Raw genomic sequence first — 24,730 nt, forward strand, 5'->3', positions numbered from 1 at the left:
CTTTGGGCATCCCTTTTCCTGCTGGCCATCGCGCACGCTGGAGGCAACCAGGACTGTTACGAGTGCAGCCGTGCCCCCGCTCACAGGAAGTGAACTGTAGTGCCGTCGGCCGCGCTCTATGTCTGCACCCATGCCAAACACGGACACAAACGTCACCCATGTCATGTTACCTGGGCGTCGCCAAGTTACCACGGTGCGATGCGACATTGCTACGTACACGAATGTGGCGTTGCGGTGTGTGTGTGTGTGTGTGTGTGTGTGTGTGTGTGTGTGTGTGTGTGTGTGTGTGTGTGTGTGTGTGTGTGTGTGTGTGTGTGTGTGTGTGTGTGTGTGTGTGTGTGTGTGTGTGTGTGTGTGTGTGTGTGTGTCTCCCGAATGCTTATCAATGCTCTTGCCTGACCGGGCGCCCGCAGCATGAGGAATGCGCCTTCGCAAAGTACCGGCCGGCCAGCAAATCTGCGACGTTTCGGTACGGAAACTCCGGCATTATACCAGCCACGCGCTGTTGCTTTGAAGTCTTGAACTGATTGCTGGGGTCTGGGAGTATGCCGCACACGCGTGACTACGCCAACCTACCGTGTATGCTAGATTAGGAGAGCCTGGAGGGTTGTCGGTACATCCCGGACTGCCGAAGCGGGGGCGGTGCAGCCATCCCAGATTGCCAAGTCGGAGGCGCTGCCGATTGTGGAAGCTATGGGGGGGGGAGGTCCCGACCAAATAGATTGCTACATCGGCCAGCTCAGATTGACAAAGAGGGGGCGCTTGCACTAGGTCAGTTAGCCGAAACACGGCAGAATGGCGACTGAACGCGCTCCCTAGACTGGCCGGTTCCCCAATTCCCACCCTCCGTGCACCCCCTTGGACAGCAGGCTATGGGAAGGGCGCAGCCTTGGCGCCGTGGCTAGATAGTTAGCAATCTGTTAGAGCGCGAATCCTCACAGCCCACCCTTGCATATCGATCGCGACGCCAACCTGTTCCAGCAGCAGTTGGCGTGGTACACTTGCAGCGGTATTCCGCTGTATTGATGTGCACATACTGTAAAGCTAATTACATAAGTTTCAATTCAAGTAATAGCCACTACGCTTCGCTCGGCTGCGAGGGCACCGTAGCTCTGAAAGAAGGCCAAGCTTACAGATAATGACTGTAGGAGATGAAGGGATAAAGGGATAAGGGCGCGCGATGGCAAATAGCGAAAGGTGGCGTCGCAAGCGCGGGAGTGTGAGCGGTCTCGCTTTGCTCCTGGCCGCGTACATAGCTGCAGCTCCACTTGCCAGAGTCATTGATACAGGAGGTGAGCTTCAACCAGTTAAAAAAGCGACACGGCGGCACTCGAGTCCGCGATTCAGTGCCACGGTTGCTCCTGGTGTGGAGCTATCAGAGAGCGCGTTCGGATTAAATAGAAGGCGCAGATGTCAGGCACTGACACGAAAAGCTACGCATCGACTGGCGTCGAGCAACCGTCACAAGCGGTGTGTGCGCACGGCCCCAGCGCACGGCCCCAGTGCACTGTGCCGCTAAGCGGCGGGGCCCACCGATGCGTCGTTGTACCACAGCTATGCATGCCTTACCTCCACGCGCACTTGCCACGCAGTGGATGCGCCGCCGCCGTTTGATGGTACGCCCTCGGAGTCACCAGGTGCGGCTTACCAGGGTACTTCGCCAAACCCTACTTGGGATGGCATGCAAAGGGGATGCATGCGATGTGGCTCCGCGAGGACAAGCAAGCTGTGGTATTGGTGCGGTGAGCAGCGGTGAGCACACTGCGTGCTCCTAGCGCTCCTCCAGGAGTGCGATCGGACAGCATGCCTGGCTGGAAGCCGCGGGGCGCGCGGACGGCGGCGGCACCAGCAGCAACTAGGGTAAAGAGTCTCAGGGTTGATGGTCCCCACGGCGCCGCGCCTCCGCGCCGTTGGAGAGTCATGCATTTCTCGATTACAACCATCTGCTACTCCAGCTAGCACGCACTCGCGCAGCCATCCTCAACCTACCACCCATCATCCGGCCGCGCTCACTTTCTCCTGCTGTGCTGCTGACTGCAGACTTCAACACAACCATCACCACCAACAACGCACCGCCGCCCCCTGATGATCAGGCGCTGCCGCCGCCGCCCCCAGGGGCAGGCGGCAATCAGCCCCCGTCTCCCGCCGCGGCAGGAACAGCCGCCCAGCCGCCGCCACCCACTCAACTGGGCGGCGGCGGGAGCGACGACGAGATGCCGCCCGACAGGGCCCACACAGATGTGCTCCCGCCGCCGCCACCGGCCAAAGGTAGGCGGCAGCTGGAAACCGCTCCCAGTCTCCCACACCGTAGCAAACAAGGCTGCTGCAGGTAGGCATCGCTCCCACACCGTAGGCTCTTCAGCGCGCGGCGCAAGCTCCGATGGCGTTGCAGCCATCGTGCCATCGCAGGCGCCGCATAAGCGGCTGGAAAGTGGCACACCGTGCGCAGCCCACCCCCCCCTTGCACTGCACAGCGCGCCCCACCCCCAACCCCGGCCCCAACCTCGCACCTCACCGCCGCCTGCATTCCTACCACCTTGCCCCGCTCGTTGCCACTACTCACGTGCGTTGCGTGCAGCGATCCCGCCCCTCCGCCTCGTGGGTGGCTCCACGTCATACTCGGGCCGACTGGAGGTGAGGGGGTTGGGCACCGGCGGCGTATTGCTACTTGTATGTGCCACTCGTGCGGTACTATTCGTGCGGTGCTACTCGCGCGGTGCTACCCGTGCGGTGTGCTGTGCACATGGGAGGGTTGTGCACGGACCCTGTGCTGCTGCCATTCCGCAATTTAGCGATCGGGGGCCTGCAACATAAGGCGGGTGCTCTCCTCATCCTGCGCAAGCGCTCCCCACCGCTGATCACCCCCCCCCCCGCCCCCGCCCCCGTAACCTGCCCGATTCAGATCTTCCTTGATGGCGCATGGGGAACAATTTGGTGCGTGGCTGCAAATGTGCAATGTTTAGTAAGTGTCTGCATCGCTGGTGCGCGCATGTGATGCTGCTTTGACTGGTACCGGCATGTGATGAGACGTGCGGTTTTCCAATGGGCGTGTTGCACACGATTGGCACGTTACGCAAGCGTATGCATGCATGCATGCATGCATGCACACGCGCAACCCACTGCGCAGTACAATGCACGTACGTATGACCCGCGTACGGCTGCATGTCCACCCATGCGCGCATGCATGTGTACCCGCGGGACCCTGCCTGTGCAGTTCTGACGGCTGGGTGAACTACCCGGACAATGCCAAGGTGGCGTGTAAACAGGTACGTCCGAAAGCCGACACGGGCTGCCGTTGTGAGTGTTTGCCATGTAATGACCGAGCACGGCCGCAGCAGGGAACTAGTGCACCGGTCGCCAAGCACGATCTTGCCTGGCTGGTGTGGGCAGTGGGGTTGTTATTGGCTCTCCAACACTAAGCCCGCATCTTTGCCCCCGCCCTGCTGCTTTGTTTCCCGCTTCCCTCACAATCTACCATCAGTTGGGATTCAGCGGTTGGTCGTACGGCTCTCGCTGGTACACGTCATCTACAAGCGTGCCCTGGGACTACTTCCAAACCGCATGGAACGCGAGGATTGTCATGGTAGGTCGGATGGCCATTTATGGCAGCGGCAGCAGCAGCAGCAACCTCGTTTACCCGGCTGCTTGTGTAGAGGCAGGAAATGGGAAAATCACTGCTCAGTCCTAGGACGTACGGGTCTGATCTGCAAGGTCAGCAGCAGTGCATGTATGGATGGGTTGCGTGGTGGATGGGCTCGGAGACAACCCGCCTGGTGCGTGCCATCCGCGTTTGTGTTTGATTGGTACCTGCCCCCTACCTGCCCCCCTTCACTTCTTAAATAGTCATGAATGTACCCCCCCCCACACACACACGTACTTGGCCCCCTATCTACCTGCTGCGCCCCCGCCTCCACCCATAAAAATCACACGCACACCTGCAGTTCAGTGTGCGCTGCAGCTTCATGGACACCTACCTGGCCGGATGCTGGTGGGCCAGGTCGCCGGTGGGGTTCGCCTCCTGCACGCATGCGCAGGACGTCGGCGTCTCATGTGGCGGTGGGTGTGGGGGGGCTTACACGGGTATGTGCGTGTGCGTATGTGAGCAACAGCAGCTCATGAGTGGAAACGTAACAATGCCCTCGGCTTGGCTGTACTTCCATGGACTCCGGGTCTCTTTCTACAACTGTTCTCTACCCTGTGCGTGCACACAAGCAGGATCGCGCCCGCCGATGCCACCTCCAGACTCACCCCCTCAGCCGCCCCGGTCTCCGCCACCGCCCAGCCCGCCGCCGACGCCCCGCGCCCCCCGCCTGCCGCCGGCGGCCCCCAAGCCGCCGCCGCCGCCCCCACAGCAGGGCGACGCCGCGGTGCCCTTGCCCGACTGGAGTCACAGCTGTCAGGTCAGCTTGCGGGATCCAGGGAGTCTGAATCCAAACGCGCCGGCGCCTGGCGGCGGCAGTAGCAGCGGCACGCCGTACATCCGCTGCGAGGCGGCCGCAGCTACAGCCGCGGCTGCGGCTGTAGCAGCAGCCGGGGTGGTGGCGGCGGCTGCGGGCGGCGGCGCTGGAGGTCCTGCTGAGCAGGGAGCAACGGCGGCGGTGGGCATGGTGGCTGTGATGCTGGGGCCGTCACTGGCGCCGCTCCACGCCGCGGGCCTGCTACAGCTGAGCGGCGTGCAGGTGCTGCAGTGGATTCGAACCGGCAGCAGCAGCAGCAGCAGTAGCAGCACCGCCGCCACCGGCAGTAGCAACAGCACATCTTCTGGCCCGGACTTCGGCATCACCTTTGTTGGCGTGCCGCACTTGTTGCTGCGGGACTCGGAGCTGACCGGCATGCCCCTGTCCGGCGCCGCGCCGCTGGTGGTGTGCGTAAACTGCACGTTCCTAACCGTTGAACGGTTGACAGTTGAGGACTTAACCGGCGAGCCGCTCGTCCCCAGCGCCAACGGCATACCGTACGTACGGCGAGTGACATACGGCGCGGTTGAGGCCAACGGTCTGGTGGCGGCGCGGCTCGCCGGCGTGTCGTGCAGCCGTGTCGTGAACTCGTACGGTTTTGCGTGCGTACGGCTGTCGTACCTGCCACTGGACGTACGGCGCAGTGCGCTGCTGGCGGCGGCGAAAGTAACAGGTGCCGCCGCCGCTGCCAGTAGCAGCAGCAGCAGCAGCAGCGGTGAAGCTGGCGTGGCAGCGGCGACCACAACCGCAGACGTGGAGGTCGGATCAGCTCCAACAGCACCAGCGCCAGTAGCGTCATTAGACGCCACAGGCACGGCGGCGGCAGCGGAGGTGACCCTTGCTGACGTGCGGCCGCCGCCGGTGCTTCACTTGTTGGATTCCTCCTTCGCCAACACCTCGGTGGTCTGGTCGGCCTCGAAGGATGTCGTACCGGCAAAAATGTTCGTACCAACTGCCTCGTGCGGCGCATCAGCAAACAACAAAACCATGCTGGGTTACGGTGCCGTGCTGATCGACTTTGATGCCCGCTACCCCATGCCCACAAACGACACAACCACTGCCATCAGTACCATCACCGGCAGCAGCATCAGTAATGATACCACCAGCAGCAGCTCCGGGGAACCGATTAACGTGACGATGGGGCCGGTGGTAATGAGCGGCAATGCCCCATTGGCTGCCTCTGTCAATGGCAGCAGTAGCAACGGCAGCAACAGCAGCACAGCAGGCGGCGGCGGGGATGAGGACGCGAGCGCGTGGTCGGCAGTGGTCGTGCAGGGCGCCCGGTTCGTTGGGAACCGGGGCGGATGCGGCGCCGGCCTGGCACTCGACTTGAAGAAGCTGCCGGTGCGTCAGCGTCCACTGTGGGGTGTGGCAGTGTGGGGTTGTATTTGGGGGCAGTGTGGGGTGTGCGTATGCGTGTGCGTGCGTGTGTGTGCGTATGTATGTGTGCGTGTGTGTGTGTGTGCGTGTGCGTACGTGCGCGTGTCGTGCTAGCTAGAGCCCGAGCAGGACACGGCCTCCCGCCCGTGTGACGACGTGGCCGCACACAGCCGCACCCTTGCTTGCTTGACCCAGATCCCAGACTTCCATGGACGTGCCTTTTGCCGTGTCCTAAAGATCACAATACAACACTAAACCCGCATGCCTCCTCTCATACGTACGGTACGTGCGTGCCGCTGCCTGGCATGTCCACTCAATGCACCTGCCCGCGCCCTGCATGCCTGTGTCTATGCCTGCGCACACGCAGGTCAAGCTGAGCCTGTCGCGAGTCAACGCCACAGAGAATGACGTCATGACTGGCACGTTTGAGAGCGGCGATGGCGGCGCTTTCTACGTGCTGGGCGGCGGCCGCTCTCGAGTTACCATTTCCGGCGGATCCGTTCTCAGCAGGAATGGCGCCACTCACGGCGGAGCCGTTTACGCTGAGTCATCCACCTCCCTCGTGTTTGAGGTGTCGGGGGGCTCGCGCCTGGTCCTGAACCGCGCCGGATTTGCTGCCGGCGCGATCAGTGTGGGAGGAAAGCAGGAGGTCGCGATCCGCATCACTGGATCCAGCGCCGTGTCCCGAAACTCCGTATCCGGTTTTGGCGGCGCCATCCTCGCGTTTGCCAAAACCGGCAGCCTGGTGGTTTCGGACCATAGCTCCGTATCAGGCAACGTGGCAAACCTGTACAGCCCATCTGATGCAAAGACGAATGGCGGCAACGGCGGCGGCGCGTGGCTGGAGGTCAGTGCGTGCGGGTGTGTGGGCGGGCGTAGCGTGCTTGTACAACGGATGAAATAAAGCGGGTGTACGTGGGATCGATGGGAGGGGGGGTCGCAGGTCCGGGCATCGGGAGTCCGCCCAATAGCACACACCCGTGTGCGTGTTTGCATAGGCAGCCAATTTGGTGTCATGTGTATATGGCTAGCAGGTAAGCAGCACCGCCGCTCACTCGCGGCAGAGGCAGCATCTGAATGCCGGTGTCGCGGTACTCCACTTTCGCTATGCGCAGTTTCAGAACACGACACTGGTCGAGGTGTCTGGGGGCAGCGCCGTCTCCAACAACGCGGCATACAACAACGGTACGGGATGCATGCAGCCTGTGTGCCTGTGTGCGCTTCGGGTAGTCTGGTACTGCGCACACACACACACACACACGCGCGCGCGTAATGTTTTCCTTGTGCTCTTTAACACACACACACACACACACACATACACGCCATCGTTTCCCGTACATATGCCAGCGTGATTGCCGTACGGTACGTTCTGTCACCCGTGCCTTCAGCTGTACGGTAGTCACGCGGCGTGCCGGGCATGCTCCTCCGCATACCGTATGCCAGCCCTGATCGAGCCCGCTCGGCACTGCATCCTTCCAATCCTTTGCCCGCGCTCACCTTACTTCACAGGCGGCGGGCTGTATGTGTGGAAGGACCTCGGCACCTTCACACTCAATGGTTCAATCATGTCGGGCAACTCGGCTCGGGGCGGGCCGTTCTGCGAGGGCGGCGCCCTCTTCATAGACCGGAGCGCCGCCAACATCATATTGGATGGCGGCGCCGTGATGAACGACAACCGGGCCGGGCTGTGGGGGTGAGTGGCCGCGTCTAAGTCGCGTGCATGCGTGGTAGAGAGCAGTCAGAGCACAAGGGATGGGTAGACAAGGGATGGGGTCCCGTGTGCAAATGTACATGTGCGTGATTCAGGGAGCCCACAGGCGCCAGTCGTCAAGCAGGCCGCTCAGTCAAGGCACACGCACACTCGCGTCTATTGTGCTAATCATTCCTTACGCTCCGTTCCCTTGGCACACAGTCACACACGCCCTGCCTCCAATGACCGTTTTCCAATGCCTTGACTCCCGAATTGCTTGCAGCGGCGGTATCGGAATTGCTGGAAACGAAATCTCGTCTAGCACCAACCTGACCGTACTGGGCAGGCTGGTTGTAAAGGGGGCGTCAACGATGTCCGGAAACTCCGCAGGACAGGTGTGTGTGACGGTATGTGTGTGTGTGTGTGTGTGCGTGTGTGTGTGCGTGCGTGTGTGTGTGTGTATGAGTGTGTGTGTGTGTGTGTGTGTGTGTGTGTCCATACACATGTTTCGGCGCCGCGACTGCTATTGCTCACCTCTTTGTGAACACCCCATTACGCACATGTCAACACGTTTTGAGCTGCCATGTCACGTATCTCACTTGCTTCACATGACCCGGTGTTGTCTGACAACGCATCCGGCCCTATTCGCCATCGCACAGTCTGGAGGAGCTGTGCGGGTGAGTGGCACGGACGGCGACCCAGTGCCATCAGTGGAGCTGACGGAGGGGAGCCGCTTCATCAACAACACCGCCAAGCTCGGGGGAGGGTGAGGCGTGCGTGGGGGTGGGGCTGGGGGCTGGGGCACTGAGGCATTAGGGACACGTGGCCACAAGGTGTGGCTGCGACTACCAGTGCTGCCGGGGTGCGCGCATGCGTGTCTATGTGTTTGCTTGGATGCATACGTGCCAAACTTTCGAGTCGGCGGCATGCCTCTCAGAGGTATGCCCTTGGCGCCGCCAGACAACGAGAGGCTCCCTAACTACCCTTGTGGCAGCGCGAGCCGCAGAACTACTCTTGTGGCGGCGCGAGCCGCAGCAGGGTCCCGGATAACCCGGTGGGATAACCCCCCCCCCCCCGAACCCCCCCTTCCGTGCCCGCCATATTTGTCGCACTCGTACGTCGATCAGTGTTGCAAACTCCTCCTGCATTACTCATCACCTGCCGGGTTGCCGACGGAACGCACCCGCGCGTGCAGGGCGTTGTACTTTGGCGGGGATGTGTTGAGCCTGTTCACCAGTGGAGCGCTCCTGTCCGCAAACGGAGTGCCGCCTACCTTCCGTGAAGGGGACTATGACAACGGCGGGGTAGGGCATCTGTGACGCGTGCTCATTCACAATGTACGGCATGTGTGTGTGGGGTGTGTGCTGTGGGTGCGGGCCCCTTTGCCGTTTGGTATACACACGAACGCTGGCACAACCTTGTGCTGAAAAACCACAAGGGGAAAGTACGGTTCGACACTACCTTCAGAGAAATGAAAGCTAGTGTGAATGCAAATGCAAGACGCCCTTGTGTGTTTGGCGCTGATCGTCGAGCAACCGCATTGCTTGATTCATTGCACCCACGCACCCGCCGCCCGCCCGCCTGCTGCCCTCAGGCCATTTACGTCTCTGGGTCCGTTCGGAACATGACGCTGGTGAACACGACACTGACGCGGAACGTGGCGCGGGGCGGCGGCGCGATCGCGGTGTACAGGTAGGTCCGCAAGCGTGCGTGTGAGCAGATGCTCGAAACCCCGCCCGAACTCAGGGTCTCAGCCAAGGAAGCAAATTGGCCCTCCCGCCCCCTTGGCTGAGACCCTGACCCGAAGGACCCTGCTGCTCTCCCAGACGCCGGCTGTCACCCTCCCCGTTGCCATACCATGCGCCTTGCTTGGCCCCGCAATGACATACTTCGCACAGCTTTACACCCCGCCGGTAATGCCACCATGCGGCCATGCAGAAACGCAACCGTCACGATCATCAACTGCACCATCACCCAGAACCAGGCGCTGTTGTACGATGGCGGCGCGCTGTGGTTCGGCACGGTGGACACACTGCGATTGGCGGGCGGCACGGTCATCGCAAACAACAGCGCCGCGCGATGCGACATCGCTGAAACCCTGCCCTGCAAGTCGGGAGCCAATCGCGCCCGCGGAGGTGCCATCATGGTCCAGTCAAACGCGGGCGAGGTGGTGCTCGAGGGCGGCGTCGTGGCGGCGGACAACAGGGCAGGCGTGAGCGGCGGGTGAGCGCTGGGCTGGGCTCGTTTACCACTCGCTCGTTAGCAATCGCACCTTTCTTACTTCGATGCTGCTGGCCCGCACTGCACCACACGCACCATACCTCGCCCGCCACACACCGCACCGCGCCGCATCACTCCGCCGCAGGCTGCTGCATGTGGGCGGCGCACTGACCAGCTTGCGGGTGGACACGGGCTCCGTGGTGCGCGGCAACGCAGCCCTGTGGGCGGGTGGAGCCGTGTTCGGGACGATGGCGGTGGGGGCCGTGGAGGTGGCGGGCGGCAGCAGCGTGTCAGGCAATGTGGCCCAGGAGTTTGGAGGTGGGTGTGCGTGTGGGCGTGTTTGGCGTTTGTCGTGTGTGCGCGTGTTTGTATGTGTCTCTGCTAACCCTTAGGTAGCGGTTGGTGCTGACTACCCGCCTTGACTACCCGCCCTGATTCCCCCAGTGCCCCCCGCCGGCAGCCGCGATAGGCTTTACCAAACGCGTACTTTGTTTGGGTAATGGTGACGCCGTCGCCTCGACCGCACTCGCTCAGGTTTTATGGCGGCGGCCGGTAGGCTCGCCACGTTCACCGTCTCCGGCGGCAGCAGCCTGACCCAAAACTCTGTGGTCAACGGCAGCGGTGCCGTACTTGCAGTGGATCGCAACATCAGCAGCTTTACCATCACAGGCGGCAGTGACGTGTCGTACAACTCCGCGCCGTACGGCAGCGGCGCCGTGCTGTACGTGGGCGGATCCGTCAACGGTTTCTCGGTTGGCGGCGGCAGCACATGCGCGCGCAACACAGTAGGAAGGGCCGGCGGCGTGGTGGCGGCGGAAGGCGCCGTACGCAACGTGCTGATCAGCGAGGGGAGTCGCGTGGAGGACTGCGCCGCCGCCGCGTACGGCGGTGTCATTCACGCGAAGGGCAGCCTTCAGAACGTCACGGTTAAAAACTCCACGATCCGAAACTGTACGGCAGGCATCGGCGGCGGCGCCTTCAGTACTGCCGGTGACGTACGGAACCTCTCACTGGCGGGCGGCGCGGCGTTGTGGGATTGCACTGCCACGGATGCGGCTGCGACCAGAACCGGCGGCGCGGTGTTCGCGGGCCGGGATTTGGAGGGCCTGACGCTGACAGGCGGCAGTAGCATCGAGGGTGGCGGCGCCGACCAGGGCGGCTGCGTGTTCGTGTACGGCGGCGCGCGCCGCATCGTGCTGGCAGGCGGCAGTAGCATACGGCGCTGTACGGCACGGTTGGGGGGTGCGCTGTTCGTAGGATCGGAGGGCCTGACTGGCCTTAGCCTGACTGGCGGCAGTAGCATCGGCAGCAGCAATGCCGCGGCTCGCGGCGGCTGCGTCTACGTGGGCGCCGCCAATGGCGGCGGCGGCGCCGCCGGCGGCGCGAGTGACACCGACAGCGGCAGTAGCAGCGACGGTGGTAGCGGCAGCGGCAGTAGCAGCGGCGGTGGAATGCGGCGGGTGACGCTGACGGAAGGCAGCGAGATTTTTGGGTGTACGGCACAGGAGGGCGGCGCGGTGTTTGTGGCGCTCGGCGCGGCGGCGGACTGGCGGTTGAGTGGCGGAGCCGCCATTCGCGCAAACAGGGCGCTGCTGGATGGCGGCGCGATCTGGGCGGCCGCAGCCGGCAGCTGGACCCTGGAGGGCAACTCGAGCATCAGTGACAACGCCTGCGGGCGTGATGGAGCCGCGATGTATGTGTCAGACGGAGCCGTCAGCACCAGCAGCAGTGACAGCAGCGACGGCAGTAGCTCAGGGACCGGGGCCAGTGGCAGTGGCAGTGGCAGTAGCAGTAGCAGCAGTGGCTCGGCGGTGCAATCGGCGGGCGCCGCAGGAGCAGGCCGCACCAAAAGCAGCAGTACCGCCTCACCTCCACGGCCTCCACCGCTGCTGGCGCCACTGCCGCCGCCACCGGTGCCGCTGCTGCTGCAGCTCACGCTGGCTTCTGGCGGCCGCGTTTCGAGCAACCGCGCAGAGCGGTTCGGCGCCATTTTCCTCAAGGGCACGGGCGGCCTGCAGCTCTTGAACGTGACGGGTGCCGGCAGTGCCGTCTCATCCAACTCCGCGCTTAGCGGCGGCGCATTCTACGTCACAGGCCCGGTGGCGTTGGTGTCGGTGGCGGCTGGCGGCGCGGTCACAGGCAACCGCGCCACAGGAGGGCGCGGCGGTAGCAGTGGCGGCGATGGGGGATTCCTCGCAACGCTGCAGGATTTGGGGCGGCTGGAGGTGGTTGGAGCCGGCAGTGCCTTATCAGGTAACCTGGCACTTGACGGAAACGGAGGCGCGGCGAGCGTCACCGGCGGCGCGGCGAGCGTGGTCGTGGCCGACGGGGCTGAGGTGTCGGGCAACCGCGCGCGCTTCGGCGGCGCGGTGGCGGTGAAGGGCCGCGTCGCGGCCTTTGAGCTGACTGGCGGGGCTGCCGCTACAAACCAGTATGCGCAGTACAGCGGAGCTGTACTGCACGCCGGCGGCGGCGCCGCCGCCGTACGGCTGGCTGGCGGCGCGCGCGCCGCCGGCAACCGCGCTGGTTTGCATGGCGGCCTGTTGTGGGCGGCGGGCGTGGGCGAGGTGGTTATGACTGGCGGTGTGATGGTGGAGCGGAACCGGGCGGTGCTGGGAGCGGGCGGCGTGCTGGCGGTTGAGGGGAGTGGGTTGGGGAGGTTGGACGTGACCGACGGCTGCGTGGTGCGAAACAATGCGGCAGCGACCACCGGCGGCTTTGTTTACAGCGAAGACCTGGTCGCCGCGGCGGCGGCACCTGTTGCTGCTGATGCTACTGCTTCTGCCAGCATTGCTACTGCGGATGCCGCTGCTCCTGCTACTGCCACGGATGTTACTGCTGCCGCTGCCTCAGCAGAGCCGGCGGCGGCGGGCACGGATGCGGCGGTGGCGACGCAGGTGCGGCTGGCGAGCAGCAGCTTCACGGGCAACTCGGCCGGCACGGCGGGAGGCGTCCTGGCGTTTGGCTCAACAGCCGTGGCGGTGGCGGGCTGCGTCGTGGCCAACAACACCGCAGCTGCGTCCGGAGGCTTCCTCTTCTTGGGCCGCCAACAGGTGCGTCACAATGCACGACGCAAGTCATTCGCCCGCATGAGCTCTGCTCAATGTGCGTGCCTGGCAATCGTTAGTTGTGTGTGTGTGTGTGTGTGTGTGTGTGTGTATGTGTGTGTGTGTGTGTGTGTGTTCGTGGTCGCCAGGGCACACTGATAATGCGCCGCCAGTTATTAGTACCGGTAATCGCACTGCGTTTGCAATACCGCTTGCTTCCCACACGCTGTGTGACAGGCACCCGACGCTCAGGATGCCGTTCTGGAGCCAACGCCCGCTGGGGCCGACTCCTCCTCGTCGTCGTCCTCTTCCTGCACTGCTCGCCCCGCAGCCGCTTTTTTCTCAAGTGAGGACTCGACGTACGCCGGTAACCAGGCAGGCGCGTACGGCGGAGTTGTGGCCCTGTACGGCAGCAGCGGCAGTAGCAGTAGCAGCAGCAGCAGCAGCTCCGGCGGCAGTGGCAGTAGCAGCAGTAGCGCGTGCGGGGTACCCAGGCAGCAGCTGGTGGCGAGTGTGGCGCGCTCGCAGTTTGTGGGGAATGGCGCGGCCGCTGGCGGCGGCGCGATTGCGGTGCTGATGATGACCGCGGATGCCAGCGGCGCTAACAGTAGCAGCAGTGGCAGTAGCAGCAGTGCAGTGGCCGGCAGCAGCAATGGGCAGCAGCAGCAGCAGCTGCCCCTGGGAGGGCAGCCGGCGGAGGTGCGCGTCTCAATCAGTGGCACGCGCCTTGTCCGGAACGTGGCAGGCCGCATTCCTGGGGAAGCTGGCAGTAGCACCACTGGCAGCAGCAGTGGCAGTAGCAGCACGCCGCAGGTCGTGGTCAGTGGTGGCGGCGCGGTGCTGCTTTGGGTGGAACAGCCGCCACTGGCTGTAGCTGCTGCCAATGCTGTGGGCACTGCCGCTGCCGTCGGAGTCAATAGCTCGCTGGTAATAGATGGCTGTGAGTTCGCGTCCAACGCGGCATGGGGTGGCGGCTCAGGAGGCGACGTCGCTGTGTGGAGTGCCACGGTGTCACAGCGGCAGCGGCTGTTGGCGGCGCTCGCTGGTGGTGGGATTGCGACGGCCGCCACTACCGCCAGATCGAACAACAGCAGCTCGGCGCTATCAGCGCTAGCTGCTGCTGCTGCTGCTGGCGGCGACGGCATACAGACCGTCCGCATCGCCAACTCCACGTTTCAGAACTCGTCGTCGTCAGCGGACGGTGGCTCAGTCCTCGCCGTGTGCGGCAGTAGCAGCTTTGGAAGCAGTAGCAGCACTGGGGCCAGCAGCGGGGTTGAAGGAGGTAGTAGCAGCGTCGTTCCGCAGCTAACAGGAGCTAATGCATGCACCCTTGCCATCAGCAACAGCAGCTTCAGGGGTGCTACTGCCGGCCAGGATGGGGGCGCTCTAGCCGTTGCTGCTGTGGCGGGCGGCGGCGGTGCTACTGCCGATACCGCCGCCAGCAATGGTGGCAGTAGCATCGGCCGAATGGCGGCTGCAGCGGGAGCGGCGGCTGTGGAGCTCGAGGGCTGCCGGTTTGAAATCAATACCGCTTCTGGCCGGGGCGGAGCCATCAGCTATGTTGAGCTTGCTTGGGTGCAGGCAGCAGAGTCGCCACCTTGCGGAGCGAGCAGCAGCAGCAATGGCAACACTAGCAGCAACAACGCCGGATGTTTTGCATTCAACACATCACGTGCGCGCGTTGGTCTGCTGGTGCGTGCCTCTCGGTTTACCAGTAACCGAGGGGCGGGTGGCGGCGGGGCCTTGGCGCTGGCAGGGCGCTCGGCCGCACACATACTTGATAGCACTTTCAGTGGCAACGCAGCGGCGGCAGGCGGAGGGGCGGTCCTGGCGCGTGGCTGCGGCCTTGTGCTCATCAATGGCTCCAGCCTGAGTGGAAACAGTGCCATATCAGGCGGAGGTTTGTTCGTGTCGCCGGCGGAGGCCGTAGCAGAAGCGCCAGCAGCAGCAGGAGCGGCAGTAGCTGTAGCAGCCGTTCCAGGCGGCAGTAGCAGTGCGCCGCAGCGCCGCCGCACGCAGCAGCAGCAGGCTGCTGTCACAGCCGTGTCTACACGCAACTTCGCAGCGTTGATTGTGCTTGACACCGTCTTTGCCAACAATATGGCCGTCCTGCCGCCTGCTACAGCAGGCGTGGCGGCGGCCGGGGCCGGGGCCGGGGCGGGGCTGGGCAAGGGTGGCGGTGTGTTTGTGCAGGCAGGCGTGTCGGCGCTTTTCCGCAACGCTTCCTTTGCGACCAGCAACACCGCCGCCTCCGGCTCTGCTCTGGCTTCAACGCAGCGCTGTAGCACCGGCGGTAGCAGTAGCAGTAGCAACAGCGGCAGTAGCAGCAGCAACAGCAGCAGCTCTGGGCTGCTTGTTGAGGATCTGGTCAAGCAGTTCGAGGTGCGTGTGCTCCCCAGCTCAATCCTTTTGCTAACCATACATGCATGCATCGCACACGCACATGATGCCAACCGCTGCTATTTGCTGCTGCCCATACATGCGCCCGCCCGCTCGCAGGCCAACGGCGCCGCTGGTGTCTCTGACTGGCTGGCTGCGCTCTACACGGCGCACCAGCACCAGCAGGGGACTGCGGACTACTGCTGGCCACTGCTCCTCCTGGACACCGCAGTGCCGCCGCCCTCGGTGCCAGATGCGGCGACACAGCGCCGGGTGCGGGTGGGAGGGCGGGCGGCGGGCTTACGATCTGGCAGCAGGGGCAAGTGCCGTGCTAAGGGCTGGGGAGGCGGCGGTGGTGCGCGCGGCTATATATGGCATGCCGTTTACACCCCTGCTACTTCATTATTCCCGCCTGCATGCATGCAGCCGCGCCCTGTGTGGATGGAGGATGCAAACATGACTGCCATGGCCGCCTGGTGCCAAGGTAGGTGTGTGCGTGCTCCCTTTCCGTGCCCGGCTACCACTTCACTTCTGCTCTATCCATCATGAATGTAAACCTCCCTCCCCCCCCACACACACACGCACACACACCACACAGAGGCCCACAAGAGCCCCACATGCCTAAGCGGGTCCCACATATCCCACACATGTCATCAAGCGGCAATGCGACAGGCTCCCTAGTTTCCATCTAGACGCCGCCGCTAGCCTCATTTACCCCACTCACTGCAAATCAACACGTTGATTGTAATTGTGTCGCCCCCCACGTACACCGCAGGCGCCAGCACCGCAGCAGCTAGCAGCGACTCGGCAGCCGGCGGCGGCGGCCGTGTCGCCGCCCTGCTGCAGACCCTGGCGCAGTGCAGCCTGCCACAGCTGTCCTCCGTCTCCGAGCTGTCGGCGGCGGCGGCCGCGGCGGTCGAGTTCCCGCCCACACAGCTGCGGCTGCAGCTGCCGTGCTCCATGCTTCAAAGCGGCAGTAGCAGTGACAGCAGCAGGAGCAGCAGCAGTAGCAGCAGCGCCGACACCGGCAGTAGCAGTGGTGGCATGTGTGTCGTTGGTGGCAGGGCTGCATCGGCGTATGGCGCGGGCGCCGCGGCGCCTCAGCAGCAGCCGCGCCCGCCCGCCACCACCACCTCCACGGCCACTGCCACGGCCACTGCCACCGTCGTCAGTGTGTTGCCTGAGGAGCCCTTCGCGGTGCAGGTCCAGTTGGTGGACGCACACGGCAGCGCCACTGCTCCGGGTGCGTTGCGTTGTGAGCTTGGGTGTAAATGTGTGCTTGTGTGTGTTTGCGAGCGACGGCCTGCTTACTTCGGGCCAGGGCCCCTTGCCGAGCCAACCCGCCAACCAATCCACAAAACAACTGGCAAACCAGTTGGCAAACCAAACCATCAACGTAACACCATTCCCCGCTGTGTTCCATCTCGCAGTTGCCAGTATCTACAAGGTGACACTGTCTGTGCGCGCGCTGCCGCCGCCCTCTGCCGCCGTCTGGTCTGCCGCCGGAAGCATCAACTCCAGCAGCAACAACACACCATCAGCTACTGCTGCGCAAGCCACGCCGGGCACGGCCGCCTGGCTAGACAGCATCTGCGCCCCACAGCTAGGAAAGCTTCAGCCGGCGGTGGCTGACACCGGCGGCGCCTGGTGGTGGTGCGACCCGGACTTTGCAAACCTGGATGTGGGTCGGTCGCAGTCGTTGACGGCGGTGATGGAGGCGGGCGCGGCGGAGTGGCCGCGGGTGCTGCTGCGTGGCTGGCCCGGGGATTACCTGTTGGTGCTGAGGGCCGCGGGGCCGCTGCAGGTGCGTGCGTGTGCGCTTGTGTGTGTGTGTGTGTGTATATGTGTGTGTGTGTGTGTGTGTGTGTGCGTTTATACAGGACGGCGTGATGCTGTGATTGCTGTCATAAGGGGGTAATCACACCGCAGCCAGCTAGCCTCACCATGCCACACTGCACCACACCCCACCGCACCGTGTGCCGTGTGCCGTGCTGCAGATCTCTGAGCTGTCTGTGCCGCTGGAGGTGCGCCGCTGCGCCGCCGGCCAGACCCCAGACAACCGCTTCGCCGCCACCAGCCAGGTGCCTGCCTGGACCGGCTGCCGCACCTGCGAGCGGGGACAGGTCGGGCTGCTGCCCGACCGCCGAGCTACAGCCTCGGAGCTGGCTACAGCCGCCGCCACCGCAGCTACAGCCGCTGCTGGTGGTGGTGCTGGTGCTGGTGGTGCTGTGGCTGTAGCAGTGGCGACGCGGCAGCAGCTGCTGCTGCCGCAGCTGACGGGGCGGGCGATGGCTGGGGAGGTGGTGAGGGCGTACGATGGGGCGGAGGGTGTGTGCAGGGAGTGTCCTGACAACGCCGAGTGCCCCGGCGGCCGCGCCGTCGTGCCCCTGCCCGTGAGTTGGATCTGCGGCTGTGCCACTTGCGGCTGTATTGTACAATATGCGCTGTGTCGTACACACAGCCACACACCAATCCGCGCAGTTAGCCATGCATGCCTGTGCGTTATCATCAGGAAAGCAGAACGGGGCGACACTTGTCTGCACGTAGGGTGTATGTGTGGTCCTGGCTTGTGTGTGTTAAAAACAGATCGGAAGTCCGCCCGCTAACATGTGTGCATGTTGTGCATGTTTTTATCTCTGCTGCCGGTGCTGCCCCACATGCATGCACGCACACAGGGCTACTGGCACTCCGCGCCCAACTCCGCGGCCGTGCATGCCTGCTACGTACCCGACGCATGCGCCGGTCCCTCCGACCTGGCCTACCTCCTGCCCACCACCGACGCCAGGAGCAGCACCGGCGGCAGCAGCAGAAGCAGCCTCAACACCTACCCGCCGCCGCCCGCCCTTGGCAGCAGTAGCACAGGCACCGGCGGCAGTAGCAGTGACGGCAGTGGCAGCAGCAGCAGCAGCAGTAGCAGTGGCGTCGGGGGTGTCGGTGTGAACGAACGGACGCAGGCGCTGCTGGCGTGCCAGGTGGCGTTGTACAGCTCGGGGTCCCCGCCGTACGGCGACGCCTCTGCCGGGTGAGGCCAGTCCGCCCGGTACTGTGCATGTTCGCGTCGCGCTGTTCCGCCTGTCCCACACCTACGCATGCCTGTGGCATCAGCATGCAATCAATACGGTAATGAGCGTCTGCCATGCAACCTTAATCTCATTTGCTGCCGCCGCTTGCACCTGGTTGCATGCTGGCCTCCCGCTGTCCGTGTGCATGTGCGCATGCGATGCAGGTGGGCCAGCAACGCGACCAGCAGCGGCGGCGCCGGCTGCTCCCTGGGCGCCTACATGCAGCTGCAGTGCGGCGACGGCTACACGGGCAACCTGTGTGCGGCGTGCCTGCCCGGTTACGCCGTCAGCCAAGACCTGGGTGAGCCTGCATTGGTGCTAGGGAGCAGCAGCGAGATGGTGAGGGGCATAGCAGCTAGCTAGCTAGCTAGGTAGGCATGCGCTGCCGACTGTCGAGGCCGCGCCCACCCACGTGGGCACCTGCCCTGGATTCGGGGCTGCCATTGCTTGCTCGTGTCTCAGCCATGCCCAGCGCAGCAAAGCTCCACTGTCTTCGTTATGCATGCACGTTGCCGTCGCTCATGTCTGTGCAACTGTGCAACTGTGCAACTGTGCAATTGTGTGCGGGGGTGCAGAGTGCGGCGCCTGTCCCTCCATGGCCCGCACCCTGGGTCTGAGCCTGCTGGCCTTCTTCGGAAGTGTGGCGCTCATCCTGTACACCGCCATTGCCAGCCTGGGCGCCGCAACCGCCAGCAGCGAAGACGCCAGCGGCGTCACCAAAGGCGACATCATGAAGGTGCAAGGTTGTGTGTGTGCGTGTGCGTATGTATGTGTGTCTGTGTGTGTCTGTGTGCGTGCGCGTGTGCGTGTGCGTTTGCGTGCATTTATTTGCGGGATTATTGGGAGCGGGAGCTTGGCCAGCTGGTTTGCTTGTCCATACCGCTTTCGTGCCGATATGCATGCACGCGTGCACTCCCTGCTCACTCACCCATCCACAGATTCTCATTGTTCACTGCCAGTATACTGTAATCATCACCCGGCTCAACATTGACTATCCAGCCGTCATCACAACACTGAAGGTAACAAGCAAGTGCCGCGCACGATGTGCTGTACCGCTTGCGGCTGTTGGTGCGCAAGCGCATCAGTTCCATGCACTACGCTTCTGTCGTCCACACAGCAGTACCAGCGAGTCCAGCCAAACCCCTTGCCCTTGCATCCTGATGAAAATCAACGCATGCTAACCCATTCACGCACTCATGCCTTGCGCCCTCCTCACACACACAGGGGCTTTCGTTTCGTTTTTAAACACACACACACATTAACTGCCCCTGTCTCCCCGCGCCTCAGGCCGCGCTGGGCTCCATCACGGGCGCCGCCAGTCAGGGCATCTCCTTCAACTACGGCTGCCTGGTGGCGGCGGCGCCCACGGCGCAGCGGGCCATGGCGCAGCTGCTGGGGTCGCTGCTGGTGCCGTGTGTTGTCGTGGCGTTCAGTCTGGCGCTGTGGGCGCTCAGGTGGGTGCGTGGGTGTGTGTGTGGGGGGGTGCGTGTATGTGGGTGGGTGGGTGGGTGGATGGGTGGATGGGTGGATGGGTGGGTGGGTGGGTGGGCGGGTGGGAAGCGGGCTTCGGCTGTCATGGGAAGGAAGTGCGTGTGGACGGCGAGCACGAATGCGGTGGGGTGTCAGTGTCGACGATGGATTTGAAGGCACATGGTTGCACACAAGCAAGCAAGCATCGTTGCCGATCATACGTCCTCCCTACACGCCGTCGGCTGCGTCGGCCGCCGGATGCATGTGTGATGCATGCATGCAGGTACCGCTTCCTTCACCAGGCCGTGCTGAAGCGCACACGCGCCACACACGGCCGCCGCCGCACAACGCCCGACGCCCTCCCCTCCTTCAACTTTTACAACGACCTTATGCCGCCTCTGGACGAGGCCAGCAGCAGCCAGCAAGAGGGGCGATCGGAGGAGCCGGAGGAGGAGCAGGACGGGGAGGGGGAAGGGATCGGTCAAGGCAGCGGCAGCGGCAGCAGCCGCGGCAGCGGGCGGAGAGTCAGCAGCGGGGAGGCGGCGGCTGGCCACACACCGCGACATGACAGATGCAGCGAGCCCGCGGCGATTGACGCCGCGGCGGCGGGTGGCCTTGATGATGCGACATTGGCAGCTAGCCATGGGCTGTGTAAGCCAGCAGGAGCCGCCGGAGCCGCAGCCGCGGTACCAGCAGCGGAGGTGGAAGCAGCATCCGCTCTCACACCAGCAGGCGGGGGCGTGGCATGGGGCGCAGGCGCGCTCGTGTCCGCAGCAGCAGCGGCAGATGCCGCGACCGCCTGCTGCTCGGCACATGAAGTCTTGCTGCAGCCGCAGAAGCAGCGGCGCTCTCACACCTCCCACCACTCGCGCACCACCAACAGCGCGGATGACGACGACGCAGCACACACAGCAGAGGCGCCCACCTCACTCCCACAGCATGAGGAGCAGGATGAGCATCGGCAGCAGCAGCAGCAGCCGCAGTCAGCGACATGTCAGATGCTGCCATTGCCTCCGGCTGCGCCGCTGCCGCCGCCGGCTGCGCCACTGCCACCTGCCCTGCCTTCCCGAGCCCCTAGCTATGACCCTGGCGTGTCGCAAGGCCCTGCTGCGGCTGCTGCAGCTACTGCGGCTGCTGCAAGCGCAGCCCATCGCACACACTCTCATACCAGCAGCTGGCAGAAGCCCGCGACCTCGACGCACTCCACCAGCTCACAGAGTTCGCCCCACACGTACCAGCAGCATCCGCCAACCGGACCCGGGTCATCAGCGCCGCAGTCACGACAGCACTCCGCCTCTGGCGCGCCGCCGCCACCGGCACCGCACACCCAGCCTTCCCAGCCTGGATCCCGCCGCGCCTCTCACGTGGCAATCCTGCAGGGCCCCTCACCCTCGGCGGCCTCAGCCACCCAGCAGCGAACACACGCGCCTCCCCTCGGCCCCAGCCAGCCACCACCCGCGCTCCCGCCCTCCGCCGGCAGCGGCACCTCCCTCCAGCAGCAGCCCTCCACCCAGCGGCCCTCCTCTGTGCACCAACCCCACCAGCACCAACACCACCACCAGCCGCGCACCTCTGGCCCCCGCGGGCCTCCAACCCGCGACTCCGCCGGCTCCCACAACCCTTGGTCCTCCAACCTCGCCTCGCGCTACGCTCGCGACCGGTCCTCTGCCGGCGGCGCCGGAGGCGGCTACGAACGCTACAGCCACTTGTCCCACGTGTCCTCAGCTATGCGGAAGCTGGGTTCACGAGCGCTGATGCTGGTGCGGCCGCGTGACGCGGCGCCCACCAGCGCGTTGGCGCTTGCAGACACCAGCCTGGGCTTCTGGCAGCAGCTGGGGCTGGTGCTGCTGTCGGGCGTGTTCGTGTTGTATGCGGGCTGGGCGCAGGCGGCCTTATCGGTGTTCAGCTGCTACCGCATTGACGAGGGCGGGAGCCTGGTACCGGAGAACGAGCGGGTGAGGTTGGGGGCGGGGTGGGATTCGGGGTGGCGTGAGGTGGCGGACGGGGTGTGGGGCATGGTGGGGTGGGGTTATGGGGAAGGGGCGGGTGCGCGTGTGGTCCTGGTGTTGCTGCCGTGAGTGTTGTGGTCTCCACGTGCGCTCTGCTGCTGCCCACTGGTGTGCACGACCCCAGCAAACAAACACGTATCCTCATCACTCCTCAGGCGAACTGGCCGCGTGGCTACTGGTTCCTGGACATGCAGCAGGTGTGTGGATGCTGCCGGGCACATGCTATCAAATGCGAAACCGTGTGCCTTTCAACGTAACCAACGTATCTCCTGGCCACCTACTTGCTGCTTGCCCACAGTAGGTGTGTTGTGGTGCATGTGTGTGTGACAATGCATACCCCTAATGCGGTGTGTGCAGGCATGCTACAGCGGCACCCACCTGGCTCTGTACCTGCCCATCGGCATCGTGTCGGTGTGCCTGTTCTGCCTGGCGCCGCCGCTCAGCTCCTTCCTGCTCATGTGGCGGGCGCGGCACCGGCTCGCGGAGTACCGCACGCAGCAGATGTGGGGCTTCATGTACAAGCGCTACAGGTAGGCACATGGGCGTGGGCGACGGGTGGAGCGAGGCCGAGGTGGGCGGGGCCGGAGGGCCGGACGACCGTGGATGGTGTGTTGGTGGTGTATTCGTACATGCCGAGCTGTGTGCCGCCCGCGTGGCCGGGGACTGCTGATGAGTTGGAGAGATGAAACTTGTCAGCGGTCCTCAGCAGCCGTATGCACCTGCATAATAGATGCACGTGACTGCGCCCGCAACTGCAGGCAGCGGTTCTTCTTCTGGGAGTCTGTGCTGCAGCTGCAGACGCTGGCGCTGGTGGCGGTGGACGTGTTTGGTCGCGGCATGCCCGTGGTGAGTCAGCCCTGCTGCTATGTACGGTACGGTAGTAGCCCCTGCGTGTGCCGTATTGTTTGCACCGCTGCATGACATCAACAGAATTCGAACAGCTTCACAGCTTCCGAGGCCTGGAGTCGGGGCCGGGGCAAGTTTTGTTCTCCCAAGCGTGCGCGTGTTAGTCCCCGACCTTGTACACGCACGCCCCTCTGCGCCGCTGCCCGGCCCTGCTGCTTGTGCCTTGCGCCCATATATATACACACACACACATGCACACACACACACACACACACACACACACACACACACACACACACACACACACACACACACTCCCGCGCGCAGCTGTACCAGGCGCTGCTGCTGCTGGCGGTGCTGCTGTCCATCGCCTCCGTCAACATGTTCTGTGCCCCGCTGCGCACGCGTCGCCTGGTGGTGCTGGAGTTTTCCTCCCACATGGTCTTGTGCCTCACCATCACATTGAGGTGGGTGCGGCAGGCCCCGACTAAGGCCAAGGAAAGGACACCGCAGCATCTGCTCAATTCCTAACACCATGCCAGCCAAGCTCACGGCGCCACAGACACACACAACCACCCATCCGGCTTTCATTGGCAGCAAAGCTCCCTGTGTGCTCCCCTTTAATAAGGTATGTGCGCGCAATGCACCTGCAGTCTCTACTTCATCCCCACGGATGCACTGCCGCTGTCGGATGGCGAGGCGGTAAGCCACACGCCCTGGATACCTCGGCTTTTGCGAGCGGGACCGGGATCGTGATCGGGACCTGGGGGCCTGAGAACGCAGCCTTAGACTCGCAGCCGTCACAACCCTCAGCCCTCCCACCAGCACACAACTGCTGATCTTGCCTTCACCTGCAGCCCTTGCCACCACCCTCCTCTCCCTTCCTTACAACCCCGCACCCCCAGACCGCTGTGGGGGCTATCATGTTTGCGCTCAACATAACACTGCTGATCGCCTATGTGGCCTACATCCTCGCGCTCAGCTGGCCCGCCTTCAAGCCGCACGTGGACCGCGTGCGCGGCAGCGCGGCACACGCCGCGCGGCGCGTGCTGCGCCGCCGCGGAGCGGTGTCGTCCGAGGGCCCCTCGCAGCATGCGGAGCACGGGGCCCGGAACGTGGAGGGCAAGGGCGGCGCGGCGGTTGGGGAAGGAGGAGGGCACGATGGGTCGTACGAGGTGGAGGAGGGGCGGCCTGCTGGCGGTGGGGGTGAGCTGCGGCAGCCGGGGCTGGAAGGCAGGTGGGCTGAGGCAGGCTCGTGTGGGCGCGAGGACGCAGCCCTGGGGACGGGCGCCACCGGCGTCCGGCGGGAGTTGGGGGGTGCGCCGGAGCTGCCGACAGGCAGCAGTGGCGCTGCCAAGGAGGATGGGAAGGCGAAGGCGTGCTAAAAGAACATGCTGATGGGCGTTCACGCATGGGTGACGTGGGCGGAATCACCGAGGCAGGGCAACCTCCAAGCTGCCTTTCGGGGAGCGCCAGTGAGCGCAATAAATGTTGGGGGAATGGCGCTGAGAAGCAGCGGTGGTTGTAGGCCACAAGGGCCGTGTGTGATCCCGAGTATGACTTGCCGCATTGGTGAATGCGGGCCGAACTTGCAGCACGCAGCGCGGAGTGACTGAGTGAGGTCACCTGGTCGTGTGGCATGCAGCACGCGAATGCCCTGTTGACTGTCCAACATTGTGCGGCGTGCGCAGGTTGAATGAGTATGTGCTCGTAAGATAAGTGCGTGCTCGTCAGATTGTGATGTTGAATGAGTGTGTGCTTGTAAGATTGTCGCATGGCGTGCATTCCATTGAGCAATGTTGTGGCCTTCGACCAATTTGTGGCCTCAAATTGGCGCTGCTCTCATTCTCCGGGGGGCTGCGTTGTTCGCAAGATACTTGGCGTTGCTGTCGGGTGTGGCTGTGAATGTTCGCATCAAACTAATTACTGTGGAACTTGTCGTGGGGGAACTTGTGGAGATTCAGATTGGGCGGTTCCTTTGGCACCAAGGTATGCATAAGGGCGTCTGGCGGCATTCTTTGATGTCGTGGTATTTGCTAGGCGTTAGCCTCCGCTTGGAGTACTCCCGCTAGCGTGCGACTGCAGGGCTGCAGTGGCTGTTGGGATGCAAACGTATCTGCTGCAATTGTTGCAGCAGCCATGCCGCCCTGGCAGTGATGGTAATGGTACT

General features: G+C 63.9%; 1 protein-coding gene across 1 annotated transcript; it reads left to right on the plus strand.

Moving 5' to 3' along the window:
* The first annotated feature begins 957 nt into the window (after positions 1–957).
* CHLRE_12g552700v5 (uncharacterized protein) lies at positions 958–24,729 on the plus strand. Its single transcript, XM_043069025.1, has 37 exons — positions 958–1,292; positions 1,593–1,637; positions 2,041–2,268; positions 2,579–2,634; positions 2,903–2,934; positions 3,215–3,266; positions 3,482–3,583; positions 3,942–4,056; positions 4,216–5,801; positions 6,205–6,684; positions 6,953–7,022; positions 7,347–7,530; positions 7,811–7,922; positions 8,187–8,293; positions 8,723–8,831; positions 9,122–9,219; positions 9,466–9,750; positions 9,893–10,065; positions 10,282–12,800; positions 13,032–15,176; positions 15,294–15,446; positions 15,600–15,657; positions 15,949–16,416; positions 16,604–16,977; positions 17,171–17,566; positions 17,849–18,195; positions 18,400–18,536; positions 18,811–18,971; positions 19,174–19,254; positions 19,523–19,689; positions 19,989–21,660; positions 21,870–21,911; positions 22,072–22,244; positions 22,473–22,560; positions 22,888–23,027; positions 23,214–23,262; positions 23,466–24,729. Exons 1-37 carry the CDS (start codon positions 1,181–1,183, stop codon positions 23,943–23,945), a joined length of 13,596 nt encoding a protein of 4,531 aa, XP_042918965.1. The 5' UTR covers positions 958–1,180; the 3' UTR covers positions 23,946–24,729.
* The last annotated feature ends 1 nt before the right edge of the window (position 24,730 follows it).

The sequence above is a fragment of the Chlamydomonas reinhardtii genome, chromosome 12 (assembly GCF_000002595.2).
Source record: "Chlamydomonas reinhardtii strain CC-503 cw92 mt+ chromosome 12, whole genome shotgun sequence".
Classification (NCBI taxonomy): Eukaryota; Viridiplantae; Chlorophyta; class Chlorophyceae; order Chlamydomonadales; family Chlamydomonadaceae; genus Chlamydomonas; species Chlamydomonas reinhardtii.

Bases quoted from the DNA above. Each gene is read 5' to 3' on its own strand.
- CHLRE_12g552700v5 (XM_043069025.1), top strand. From the start codon at position 1,181: ATGGCAAATAGCGAAAGGTGGCGTCGCAAGCGCGGGAGTGTGAGCGGT. The intron at 10,066-10,281 runs GTGGGTGTGCGT...GCACTCGCTCAG, and splicing joins TGTGGCCCAGGAGTTTGGAG to GTTTTATGGCGGCGGCCGGT. The intron at 18,972-19,173 runs GTGCAAGGTTGT...ACCCATCCACAG, and splicing joins CCAAAGGCGACATCATGAAG to ATTCTCATTGTTCACTGCCA.